Raw genomic sequence first — 12,857 nt, forward strand, 5'->3', positions numbered from 1 at the left:
TCTGTGTATGATATATATTTATATATATAATTGCTCTCATTTTATTGTCCTTTCTCCTCTTTTTACAGTAGATCTGACAGAGGCATTAAATAACTGCAGAGAAAGACCACCGGGGGAGGAGAGGGGAACGTGGCCACGGGGAGGGAAGAAACACTTGATCTTAGCCAAAAGGCCGAGAAGCGACAGGGAGGGAAGACACAGAGGCGGCAGCGCGGGGGGGAGGGAGGGAAGGGCGCCTGGGGAAGCCGCGGCGTCACCAACGCGCAGGGACGTGAGCGAGGCTCAGGAAGTGCAGGGAAACCAGAGGAGCAAGAGTTAAAACGCCTCTATGACTAAAGAACACACAGAGAGGAGGCCCCTCGCTTAATATTCTACGGGCATTATGGGGTTTAAAAAAAAAAAGGCCAAGGGAAAGGGGCGGAAGGAGAGGGAGCCACGACATTCAGAGCCTAGACCGAGGCGGCCGTTGGGAAGTTTCGCAGGCTGACATGTGAGGAAAGGGAAGGCGTTAGTGATTAGCTGGGAACTGGCTAAGGAGAGCCAGACGGAGGATGGTGAGGGCAGATCAGGGCCCAGGGGAGAGAGGTGGAAGAGTCCAAGGTGGCCGCTGGGGACAGCCAAATCGGCTGCACCTCCCCCAGAGCGCCCTGGGAAGTGGAACTTGAAGGATATTCTGGGAAAGCCAGTAGGGGGAAGGGAGCTACTGGTAAAAACAAAGTGGATATTCAGCCTAGGTCAACTCCGCCCCCTTGAGTAGAGGCTCTTTGGGCGACAGGAGGGGTCAGGGAGGAATTGGAGTGGGGGGCCACTAGAGAATTCTCAAGAACCGACACGGCCTTCTCTTCCATTCCCGCCCTGTGGGAGGAAACCTCATTTCCCAGCTCACAAAGTCACCACAGGGTGAGAAGTGGAATATGCAAAGACAACTAGGGAAAAGGCCCACACCACTACCTTGTCCTCAATTCAAAGTGGTTTTCTTTGCAAGGAGGGGCCAGGGAGGGAGAGGGGGTGGAGAAAGTCCTGCCAGAGGAGCCAGAAAAGTCAAAAGCCGCCAAGATGGTTCCTGGTGGATGAAGGAGAAAGTTTGAGGGGTAGAGAAAGGGGACAGAGGCCAAAGCTTAGGAAGGGAAGGACGGGGTGCCACATTCGTCTCTGGGGAGCTGAGGGGTAAAATAAGATGGAAGGGGGCATTTACTATAGCTTTCTGGGTCAGGGGACAGGAGAGGTGGGTAGCTGTGGGGACACCCACTCACAGCTCAGTGCGAACCAGGAAGGCTCCTACGTTCTCCGTGACCATCTTGGTAGCCATCCCTGACTCTTACTGAGCTAGAGCTAGGAGAAGATGGCGAAAAGGTGTGTAGCCAGGAAATGGCAATGGACACCAGGCTGGGTTGGGAAGTAAAGGAAAAGGGTGTGTGGCTCAGACAGGTCATAGCTCTGTTATAAAAAATACCTTTGGGGTGGGTGAGGGAGGAATCAGGCAGGGTCAGGGGCATTCCAGAAGCATCCACGGGAAAGAGGTAGGGGCGGGAGGAAGGGGCCTCAGGTTTTGTTGATGCGGAGTTTGAAGGCCACGCGGCCGGCAAACTTGTCTCGTTCATCGTCTGTGGCGATGTTGGCAGCGTTGATGCGGCATTCCACGTTCACCTCCACGTTGGGGGTCACATTCAGGAACTTCACAGCCACCAGAGGCTGCGTGTAGTTCACCTGGGCCAGGAGGGGAGAGTGAGGGTCCAGGCCTACGGCAATGCCCCTTCCCCACCAAGAGCCCCATCTGCCTCAAGAACCACCATCGCGGCCTCCCGTGGCACTTACGTGGAACTTTTTGCCATAGTAGGGGAAGTACATGAGGTCGATGCTGCCATTGGCAGGGAACATAACAAAGTTGCCTAGGTTCTCAGCATCTTCATCTCGCTGGGGGTTGGGGGGAAAGGTTAGCGAGGAGAGCATGTTAGGGATGGCAGGAACCCAGAAGCTCGGGGTTTCCCACACTTCCCTTTGTTCTTCCTTTGCCCCCAAATTCTTCCCATCTCAAATCTGTGTCCCTTGAGCCATGAGTCTGAGTGTGCACTTGTGTGTATGCAGGAAGGGGTTGTCCTATTTCTCATCAGACTGGGAACTCCTAAGGGTGCTAATGACACTGAAGCCTCCTACTCCACTCCCACCCTGAGTTCTTACCCCAGCCTCGGAAACCGGTTTCTGGAGCACGGCCAAGAGAGAACAGACAAATGAGTAAGGGCTCAGTAGGAAGCAAGGAGAGGTGTGAATGGAGAGAGGCGGCAAGTTCCTACAGAGAACGGGGGTGGGGGAGCAGGGTTCCTAAGACAATTTAGGGGTCCCACAGATCAGCAGCTACCAGACACCTAAAGGGAACTGGGAAGCAGGTGACATATGGGAGGGAAAGCAGGAGGCATAGCTGATCAGGGAAGAAAGAAGGTGGAAAAGTGAGGGAGAGAAGGCAGATGAGGGCTTTGGTGGAGGGGTGGGGATATCTGTATCCACACCAGAGCAGGCTTCTGCATCCTAGAGAGCAGCAAGAGGGGTGGGAGCACCTTGGACTTGAAGCCATATTGGGGCCCACTCTTACCCCCTTGTCCCTATAGCGGTGGGGACTCTGGGAGAAAAGAAGATGGGGAGAGATGAGTGAATCATACGGAAACCATGAGGAACAAATGGGTGGGCAGGTGGCCAAGGTCCCAAAACTCACCTTTCCAGCACAGGTAACATTCATGCTCTGGTTTGCTCCTGCGTAGAAGTTGATGACCTGGAGTGAAGAGGGAGGGCAATGAGGGTCAGAGGAAGAAGTTGTCAAAGACACAGTTCTTCCAGCCATGGACTTCCGCCTCCAATGACCCACCTCTCCTGTTCTCTCAGCTACTCAAACATCCACAAAGCTCTCTAGCCCCCCTTAGTCCCAGTGACAGGAAGCGACGGTCAGCAGAGATGGTGGCCCCATCTCCCTCCTCCGTTCTCCCGGGGAACCAAAGCCACGGGTACCCGGTTCATCTTGATGAAGACACAAGGATGCCCAGTGCTGTAACCATAGTGGGTGGGGTCCCCAATGCCAGAGCAGTCACCCAGCTGGGTCCGGTTGAATTGGCAGGCACGTTTTGGGTAGTTGAGAACTCCATTATTCGGCTGTTCATTATAGCGCCCAGGGGGGCAGACATCGTTCTTCTGGGCTTGGATGGAGTCATTGTAAGCTATGGAGGTGGGAGAGAGTCATGGGTCTGACCTTCTGCCTCCAGCGTCCCCCATCCCCTGCCCAAATCCTGGAGAGCCACACAAGCAGCCCCACACTCACGCTCCAAGAACTTGTTGAGCTTCTGAACATGCTGGTCCCAGCTTTCAGTGTCGCTGACGTTGACAATGACATCAAGGTTCTCGGTCTTGGGGCGAATCATCAAGCCTATGGCCGACAAGCGCAGAGGGGTGGGGTGTCCGTGAGATGAGGGACCACGCACAGGGGAAGAAGAGCACACCGGGGTGAGGGGTGAGGATCTGAGATCACATGCACAGGAGGGAGATCTAACGGGAGCGTCCGCCACCTCCCCAGACCCCATAGCTTCCAGCTGCAGGAAGTGGGAAGGAAGGCAGACTTTAAGAAGAACTTCCCAGCACAGGGTAATTGGATCATCAGAACCACCCCCTTCCCCGGGAGTTCTCCGCCTCTGGATCCCTTTTGGAGGCTTGGAGGCACTCGAGGGGTAGAGGGGGAGTGGGAGGAACCTCAGCACTCACCGGGCGTGGCCAGTCGGTCCTGGTACTTGGGGGTGTGGTCAGAGACGGTCTGCAGCATCACCCACATGGTGAGCGTGAACATGGCCGTGAGGAAGCCGTAGAAGACGAGGTAGAAGAGGAGGATGAAGGCTACGGAGGAGGACCCAGGGCCAGGAGGTTGCAAGCCTCCTGCTGTGACCTCCCCTCTCCCCACCCGCCCCTCCGCACACTCAGGATCTGCACTGGGATGGGTCCCAGAGCTACAGGAACGTCTCAAAGCCACCCCCTGGGTGCACAATGAGACAAGCTGGAAACAGGCAGTGCTGTCTGGCTTCCAGCCATATCTCCCAGCCCCCTCTGGGTCCTACGGCACAGTGAAGCCGGACCTTGCGCAGGCCACAGGAGACCTAAATTCTCGTTGCTGGGACAACCCCAAGTATAGGCCACAGCAATTTTGCCTGGGATCACATTCCCAACTTCTCAAGTATCCGTGGCCCTGAAATAGGCACAACATCTGTTATCACTGTATTGATACATGTGCGTAAAACTGTCCTTCCACATGGCTTTTTAGGCTGGTACAGACCACTGCTCACGCACACACTACCACCCCTCAGGGACCGGACCCTCGTGACAGGGTGCATACCCCGCACTGAGCAAATCTTCTCTGTCCTGCCCCCAACCACCAGTCCTCAGGAGCCACGCCTCGAACGCACTTCCTGAAACCAAGGCCCTAATGCTCTATCCTAACTACAAAATCTGTCAGCTTCCACTCTCAACTAACTTCCAGAAGGGACAGGGAATAAGGACAGCTTCTTCCACAGGGCATCCCCCGCTCAGAAGCTAGGCCCTTGGTGACCTCTTTGGCATCATCACTCAGCCTAGCGTGTGTGCCTGCCGGTTCCAGCACCCCAGACTCCTGGTCCTTCCTCTCAGAAGACACTTCCACCAAGAAGCCTCCCCGGATTCTCCCAAGCACTAGCAAACTGGACTTGGAGTTCTGAGCAGGCAGGGACTGCAGGGGACCCACCCCATGGGCCCTTTGGTGGGCGGGCTGGCGGCAACAGTGTTCAATCAGCTGGATGAATTGTTAATCGTGTCACAGTGTCCCCTGTGCTTCAACTTCCCAGCTTGATGAGCCCTTTTGGAAGAATCCCACTCCTCACCTGCACCCACGCCCATCACCAGACCCCCCTGGCCACATGCACCTGGCTCCACAGCCTCTGAGCCTCATCGTGGTGCGGAGTGAGGGGCGATCCCACCACCCCAACTCCACAGACACACTGGGCCTTAGGATATACACAGTTCACCACCAGTGACAACTCCTCCGCCACCGCCATCTGACTTCCGAGCGGCACATCCAGCCTCGAAACCTCACAGTGCCACCCCTCCCAGCACACCCCCACCCACAAAAGAGCCACTGAAGGCTCCAGGCGCTCTGCGGTGGGATACAGACAACTTCTGCTGCGAACAGCCCCTACCCCCCAACACCCCCCCACCTCTCCAAGACCCGCCCCCTCAGGAAGGTTCCCAGGGTCCAGGGGGTGGGCATGAGCTAAAAATAGACGGGGTTGGCGAGCGAGTGAGAGCCCGGGGGAGGGAAGGGGCGCTCTTCGGAGGGCGGGCGACCGTGTGCAGCGCACAGGCCCAGAGAGGGAGCGCGAGCGCCGCGGCGCGGACACGCGCGCAGAGCCCGCGACCCCCCGCCCGAGGGGGCTCCACGGGGGGCGAGCAGGCGGCCGTGACCTACTTTCTCCGCCTCCGCAGCGGCCAGCCGGGGAGATTAGACCGGTGCTTCGGCCCCCTCCCCGCCCGGAGCCGGGCAGGAGGGCCGGACGCTGGGGGCCGGGGAGCTGAGATGGGGCCGCGTCGCTGGGACCCTGCGCCCCGCGAGGCGCCGCCGGACGCCCCCCACCCCCAGTCCCTGGCGAGGCCGCCCCGCGTACCCCAGCTGGTCCCGGTGCGGCCCATGAACTGGTGCGTCCTCGGGTTCCACACGAACTCCTTCCACTCCTCAACCACCTGCCCGCAGCTCTTCTTCTCCTTCTGGATGACCATCTTGGCGACGCGGGGCGACTCCCGGCGCTGGGCGGGGGGCTGCGGAGAAACCGCGAAGCCGTGCGCCGAAGCCCCCCACGCACCGCAACGCCCGGGGTGCAAAGGCGGCGGGGGTGAGAGAGATCCCCCTCCTCAGATATGCAGCTGCCGCAAATTCCGGGGTGCACAGGCAAGTGCTGCGGGGTGCTGGCAGCGCGGCGGAGGATGCACGGATTCTAGGTCCCCCGACTGCGATGGAGAGGGGGGCTGTCAGAGCAGGGGAGGATGAAAAAGGGGGTAGGGTGCGACTGCAGCTTCACCCCCAAACCGCCTAGAAGCAAAACGAAAAGAGGTGCAAAAACAGACGGCTACAAAACCCGAGTGAAATGCAGAAAAAAGCGGGGTGCAAAGAGGCGGGGAGAGGTGGGGGAGGGGGCCGCCCCGAAATCCGAGATGCAAAGAGGCTGATGAGCTGGGCCGGTGACCGCAAGGCTGCTCGGGCGAGCAGAGACCGCCGCACCAGTGGAGGCTCGGCCGCGGGGGTGGGGCGGGACGCGCAGTTGGGGGATGGCCAGGGATGGGGTCCCCCAGGCCAAGGCTCCGCTCCTCAGCAGTGCGGGGCCGGCGGCCTCGGCGCGCCGTCTTTATAGTCGGCGGCTCTGGGGGCGCCCGCCCCCTTCCCACCCCAGAAGCCCCGCCTCCTCGCCGCTGGCCCGGGCGACCTCATGCATATGCAAATATGGAAAGAGTGGGGCCCGCCCCCAGCCGCCTCTTCGGGGCAAGGCGTTCTCTCCCCTAACCCCATCCCAGGTACTGACCAGCGTCAGGTTGGGAAAAGGGGATGGAGGGCGTGTCCGTGCGGAATAGCGGGAAGAATAACCCCAGACACTCAGAGACAGAGACGGAAGCAGATTTATTCTCAGACGTGGGGACCCCAGGCAGGGAGTTTGAAGGGGACTGAGACAGATCCGGCCCAGGGTTGTGGCGACAGAAACAGGGCAAGAAAGACTTGGATGCGAAGAGACCAGCGGGGTCGCGGTGGATGGAAGTCTGAGCAGGCCACACGGAGAGGAATCCCTGAGAGGAACAGAGTCCACTGCAGGAGGGAAATGCCGGGCGCGGGAACTGCTTCCCGGCCCCGCAGCACCTCCTTCTCCAATCCCACAGCCCCTTGGCCACACTTAAACGGGGTATTCTCAGTGCAGGGGCTGCCCAGGCTTTCCTCAGTGAAACCCTCCCAACCCCTCAAGCCCAGTCTCCAGCACTGCCCAGCCCTGCAGCCAGGTCTGCTCAGGCCACCTGCCTCCCTCGAGTCCACGCTGCCCTCCTCACTTGCCTGTTTGGGTCAACCAACATATTAAGTGCCCACGTGTGGCACTAGGCTTGGGGAGGCCAGGACGGGCCCCATCGAGGTTGCAGCTCTCACAGGGCTCAAGAGATCCACAAAGGTCTAGAAGAGCCTTATGTGTTAAGAACCATTCTCTCTCTCTTCACCTCTCTCCAATCTTGTCGCTTTTCCTTGGAGAGGCCTTTCTTCTCCTTTCAGCTCTCACTGCATATCCTTGGCCCAAAGTCCTCTACAGCTCACATCTAGATTCTTACCTTAGTTCTCAAACTCCCTCTAATCCAGGGCCAGCTTCATGGGTGTGCGGCGGGTGTTTAGAATGGCCTTGGACTTGGGTAAACGCTCTGCTGTTGCCATCTTGAGATTCTTAATTTTATCTTTGCACCTGTGTTTGGTAAGGGAAGTCTGATGGGACCATGTGAGCAGAGGAAATGCCCACAACGTGCCCTCCCATTCACGTACAGTGTGTGTGGTGCTCCATGAGGACAGAATTCCAGGGGCCCCATGAGACATGGGAGTTCAGTGAGACTCAGAACGAGTCCAAGGCAAGTGGGTTACGTCTACAACTGAATAACTGGAGGCACTGACCAGAATTTGCTTCAAACACAGAAAGAAGGCACCATGTTCTAAGATACTCGGGTGACCGAAGTGCTGTATTATATCCTGTCTCAGTTATGTTACTATCTGTATTAGCCAACCACTTAGGCTGGAAATTATCCTAGAAGGGGAGGGAAAGAGAGAGAAAACCATAGTTCCTGTTTCTTTCAGTCCTTTTTTACTCATCAGCAAGCTGAAAGTAGAAAAATATTTGTTTTTCTTTACTTAAAACAACATAAAATAGCATAAAAAGCACCCAGAGAAGGAGGTGGAGGAAAGGAAAACAGTTTATGCTGTAGTAGTACCTTTCACTGCACTTGTCCCCCACTTTGAGCAAGGGGAGTGCATTTACATTTTAACTGGGGTCTGCAGATTATGCAGCTGGCTCTGCTTCAGTCCATTCTGGGGCAGACTCTGTGTTAATCTTCTCCAGGAAGGCCACATCTCAGCTCAAAGTTCTTCAAGGGCTTCCCATTACCCAGCAGAATGGAGCCCAGACTCTCCAGGCTACCCTTCAGGTTAGACCCAGCCTGTATCTCCAGCTTCATCTCCCACTGGACCCTGGCTACAGCTGAACCGACCACTGCGGGGACAGGCCGTGCTCACTGTTGACCTCACACCTTTGTCCATTTCATTCCTTCCTCCTGAAAGCAGTCCACCCTTCAGAGTCTAGCCCCAACTCCTGTTCATTTATTCAGTGCGTGTCTACAGGGCATGTGCTTTAGAGCCAGGCACCGTTCTCCCTGTGCTCCAAGGGTGCTCATTCCAATAGACAATAAAAATAAACAAACAAATAAAACAATGCTAACAATTACACACAAATAAAACAGGGTGATGTGGTAGAGAGTATCTGGGTGGGCAGGATTGCCTTACCAAGGGGGTGGCTTTTAACTTAAGATCTAAATGACCAAACAGCACCGTGGGGTGATGTGAGGGAAAAGTTTTCCAGGAAGAGGCCAGTGCAAGCACATCAAGCTGGCTCTCACGATGAAAGGCAAGATTAATGCAGCATGCGATCCAAAGGACAGGCAGGGGCCAAGTCATATGGGTCCTTGTAGGCCACAAGGAGTCTTCAGGATTTCAATCTAACCATCGTGGAAGCAATTCCTGGGTTTTAAGCAGGACAGTGATATGATTAAATGTAATGATTTTGTGTGATCTATTAACTCTTAAAAAATAACATAAATATATATATATATATATATAAATAACCAGAAAATTAAAAAATAAAATAAATGTAATGAAAATCCCCATAGCTGCTGTGTGGAGAATAGATTATAAGAAGCCAGGAGACCACTTGGCAGATGATATATATATTGCTTGAATCAGAGAAGCAGATTTGAAGATGGAGACAAGATGCACTCAGGATCTATTTTAGAAGTACAGTGGAGTATATTATGGGGGATGAGAGAAAGTGAGGCATCAAGTTTGACGCCTGAGATTTTGTCTTGAGCAACTGGGTTGAAAACTCTGGGGTGTGTCTTACCTTCCAACCAGACTATAAGTTCTTTGAGAGCAAGCCTTTGTCTTAGTTGTCTTATATGTCCTAGTTGTCTTATATGTCCTCCATTCACAAGCAAGTGCACAGAGCTACCGAAGGTAATGCCTAGCTGAAATAATTTCTGGCTGAAATATGGAATGTTTCTGCAAGAAACAGCAGGGAACCACGTTACCCTTTCCTTCATCAGGCAAGGGGAGCAAGTAATGAGCTCCGAAAGGGTCCAGCCTTGACCTAGAGGGATGAGACTTGACTTTACCCTCAAGACACATAGCTTGGTAGACCCAGGCCTGGGGCGATCTCCAGACTTCTGGCTCAGTCTCTGTCCTGTAGCTCAGGCTTCCCTGGAAAGGAAAGAATGAAAGTCTTCTGTGCATTGTAGAGGGACACAGAATAAGGGTGAGGTTGTAGTTTCCTGGCTGCTAAAAGAAATACCGCGCAATCGGTTGGCTTAAACACTGGGAATTTACTGACTCATGACTTTAATGCTGGGAGTCCAAAATCAAGGTGTCATCAAGGCCATGCTTTCTCCCAGAGGACCATGACTTTCCGGGGCTAGCTGCTGGTATCCTTGGTCCTTGGTGTTTCTGTCACATGGCAATGCACTGGCAATGGACTTCTGGCTGCTCCCTCTCTATCTTCCTCCTTTGAGGCCTTCTCTGTAAGGTCTCCAGTAATAGGAATAAGGCCCACCCTTCTTCAGCTGGGCCACACCTTAGCTGAAGCAGCCTCCTCAAAAGGTCCTAACAAGGGATCACACCAGCAGGAATGGGTCAAGTTGAAGAACATGTTTTTCTGAGGTACGTAGTTCCAAGCCACCGCAGGTGAGTTGCCTGCCTTGCCATCTGCTCCTGAAGGTTAGGATCAGTATGAAGACAGTAGAAGGTGGGGTGGAGGAGGCACTCCACTAAATACAGCATTGTATTCAGAGGAAAACAAGCTGAGAAAGAGGAGATCTGGAAAAGTCTGTGGCGGACTTGGAGGGGCAAAGGGCCATTCTAAACCTCCATTGTTCAGGAAGGCTGCTCCAGCATCTCCAGAGAGGAGGAAGGCAAACAGAGCCACCCCCTCTCCCCCATCCCCTCTCCCATATCCAATCATGGGATCTGTGCTCCTCTTCCCCCTACCAAATCCACACAGTTCTAGGGACTTAGCTGTCTACATACTTGACAAGAGGGGCCAAGGGAAGACGAGGGCTCAGAAACACAGATGTTCCTACACTAACCAGATCAAGCCCAAATTCCTCAGCAGGACATACATGGCCTTTCATCACATGGCCAAAAAGCCTCCCCACCCTGTCCTCATGCCATCTCATCCTGCCCGTGTCTCAGTGACACCACATGCCTTCCCCATCTTTTATACCTGGCAGGCCCAGACTTATATTTCAAAAACTCAGGCTCAGACTCAACATGTCAAGAACTGTGTGTGAGTCCGAGAAGAACATCTCTCCTATACTGAGCACTTTCTGTATGCCAAGCACTGTGCTAATGCTAGACATGTGGTGCACACAGGGTCTCATCAAAATCTCACGACAGCCCTATGGAGAGAGTAACTTCCCCATTTTGCGAATGGGGAAATGAGAGTCAAAAGTCGCTTGTCCAAGTTCACACATGTAAGGGCCTCTTCCTGGTGATCTTGGCACTTCATCAATATCTCTATTAAAGCATTTTGCATGCTATCCCTCATGTTCTCCAGCTTGGGGACTAAGCCTTCCATCTTTGGAGTCCCTGACACTGCTGGAGTACACCGTCAGCAGTCAGTGAATGCTGGTTGAAAAGAGAGAGAGAGAAAGGGGCAGTGGTTAGGGTAGAGGGAGTGGATAGGCGAGGCCCAGAGGCTGCAGGGTGAGCTGCCAAGCTCTGGAAAGTTTTGGGGGGTGTAGAGGAGGCAGGGGACATTGGGCGGACATCGGAGGTGCCCTTGGCAGGGGCCTGGTAAAGTCTGTGTCAAGGCAAAGTCAGCCTTAATGAAAGAGTGCAGACAGCTCTGGACGACACTCAGGAATCTCGGAATCTAGGGCAGGCTGGAGAAAGAGAGGTTGAAGGAACAGTGTCCTGGCAAGGGGGCAGGGAGAAGAGAAAAGCCAGCCCCGGAAGATTCCTCGGGGACAGCAATGTCAGGAAACTACCCCTCAGAAAAAGCCCCTGGGGGGGGTCCTGGGGGTATCTGGGCCCTTTAACCTCCTCCCCCAGCGGCTCACACGCGTTGCTTCCACACCACTGCCTTCACTATTCAGGCCTCGGTGCCAGTGATGCTGCCTCAGGGAGCACTTCCCTGCCCCGCCCCTGCATCAATTATGTGACAAAATTTTATTCCCTTTCTAGTCCTAACCACATCTAAAATGTATTTATTTGTTTTCTTGTTTCTGGCTGGCTGTGCCTTACCCCCACCCCCCACTGTGTCCTGAGTTCCATTAAAACAGGGAGATGTCTGTCCTTTTCACCAGTGGAACCCCAGTGTCTCAACACTGCCTGGTATATAGTAGGTGCTCAGGAAACATCAGTGGAATGGAGCTATCCAGGGTGCCCAGGAAACACCGCTCTCCGAGGACTCTCCGAGGACTCTCCGAGGACTCTCCGAGGAAACACCGCTAGCTGGTGGAGGCAGGTGTGCAGACCTTGCAGGCTCGAGACTGAAGAGTTCAAGGAGGGGCCTGGGAATTGTCTTCCCCACTGGAGACTCTCCTGTGGCCTCCCTCCCTGGGGTCATTTAGGTCCTGGCTGAAGGGGACAGCAGGTCCAAAGAGTGACTCACCCGGTTGCCTGGTTATGGGTAAGCAGATCGTTGTAAGAAGTTAGGAGGCTGGGACACTAGGATTCCCATGGGGTCTGGAGACAGGGGGATGGGTTACCAGTTTGTGGGAAGAATGAGTTGGTAGCTGAGGACTGGAGCCCCAGGGTGGCCTTGGGGGCTGGGAACTTTGGGCTAGGAGGGACCCCCCCGGATCTGTCTGTTCTTCCCCGCTGGGACCAACACAAGCCAGTTCTTGTTTAATGGAGTAGAGACAAATTCGTCTGGGAATGCAGCAAGTGGACCAAGACTAGGAGAGGCAGAGGTGGCTTCCTCCCTCTGCTCCCCTTCCTTTTTCTCCCCACCCGCCCCCCCCAGGCCTCCACCCCTTTTCCCTGAACTCCTGCCCCCTGGCTCTCCATGACCCTCTCACGCCCCCTGCTGCTCCTTCTCTGGACAGCAGTGGCCAGTCCAAGGACCAGAACGACTGAGATTGAAACAAAAATTCCATCTTTTCCTTTCCCTCCTAATCGCTCAGAGAGAGGAAGCTGCAGCTCCAACGAGGAAGGAAGAGGTGGGCTCCCGGCGAGCAATCTGTGTCTGGTGTGTGTGTGTCCACATGTGTCTAAGAAGTCCCCACTTCCTCAGGGATGCCTTCTCTGTCACCCAGCCAGGCTATGGCCTCCTGGTTTCCAGGCTTTCACTCCTGCTTCCTGACTAATTCTTGCTTGCACTCACCAGTTTCCAACTGAGTATTTTCAATAAACAATATACTTATTTTGTCAGACTTCCATGGATGTCCTCCCCCATGGACCTGTGAGCACCCAGAAAATTGGAACCCCAGTTTGTTTTGTTCATCAACATAACCCTGCTTAGTATGTTGCAGGTACGCAGTAAATATTTGTTGAGTAAATGAATGAGTGACGTTCAAAG

General features: G+C 54.7%; 1 protein-coding gene across 1 annotated transcript; it reads right to left on the minus strand.

Annotated features, from left to right (window-relative positions):
* ATP1B2 (ATPase Na+/K+ transporting subunit beta 2) lies at positions 1 to 6,462 on the minus strand. Its single transcript, XM_058283578.2, has 7 exons — positions 5,664 to 6,462; positions 3,742 to 3,870; positions 3,305 to 3,409; positions 2,998 to 3,203; positions 2,708 to 2,764; positions 1,816 to 1,914; positions 1 to 1,707 (listed from the first exon to the last, which is right to left on the minus strand). The coding sequence occupies exons 1-7, from the start codon at positions 5,773 to 5,775 to the stop codon at positions 1,543 to 1,545; spliced, it is 873 nt and encodes a 290-aa protein (XP_058139561.1). The 5' UTR covers positions 5,776 to 6,462; the 3' UTR covers positions 1 to 1,542.
* Between the last annotated feature and the right edge of the window lie 6,395 nt (positions 6,463 to 12,857).

Source organism: Dasypus novemcinctus, chromosome 21, assembly GCF_030445035.2.
Source record: "Dasypus novemcinctus isolate mDasNov1 chromosome 21, mDasNov1.1.hap2, whole genome shotgun sequence".
NCBI lineage: Eukaryota > Metazoa > Chordata > Mammalia > Cingulata > Dasypodidae > Dasypus > Dasypus novemcinctus.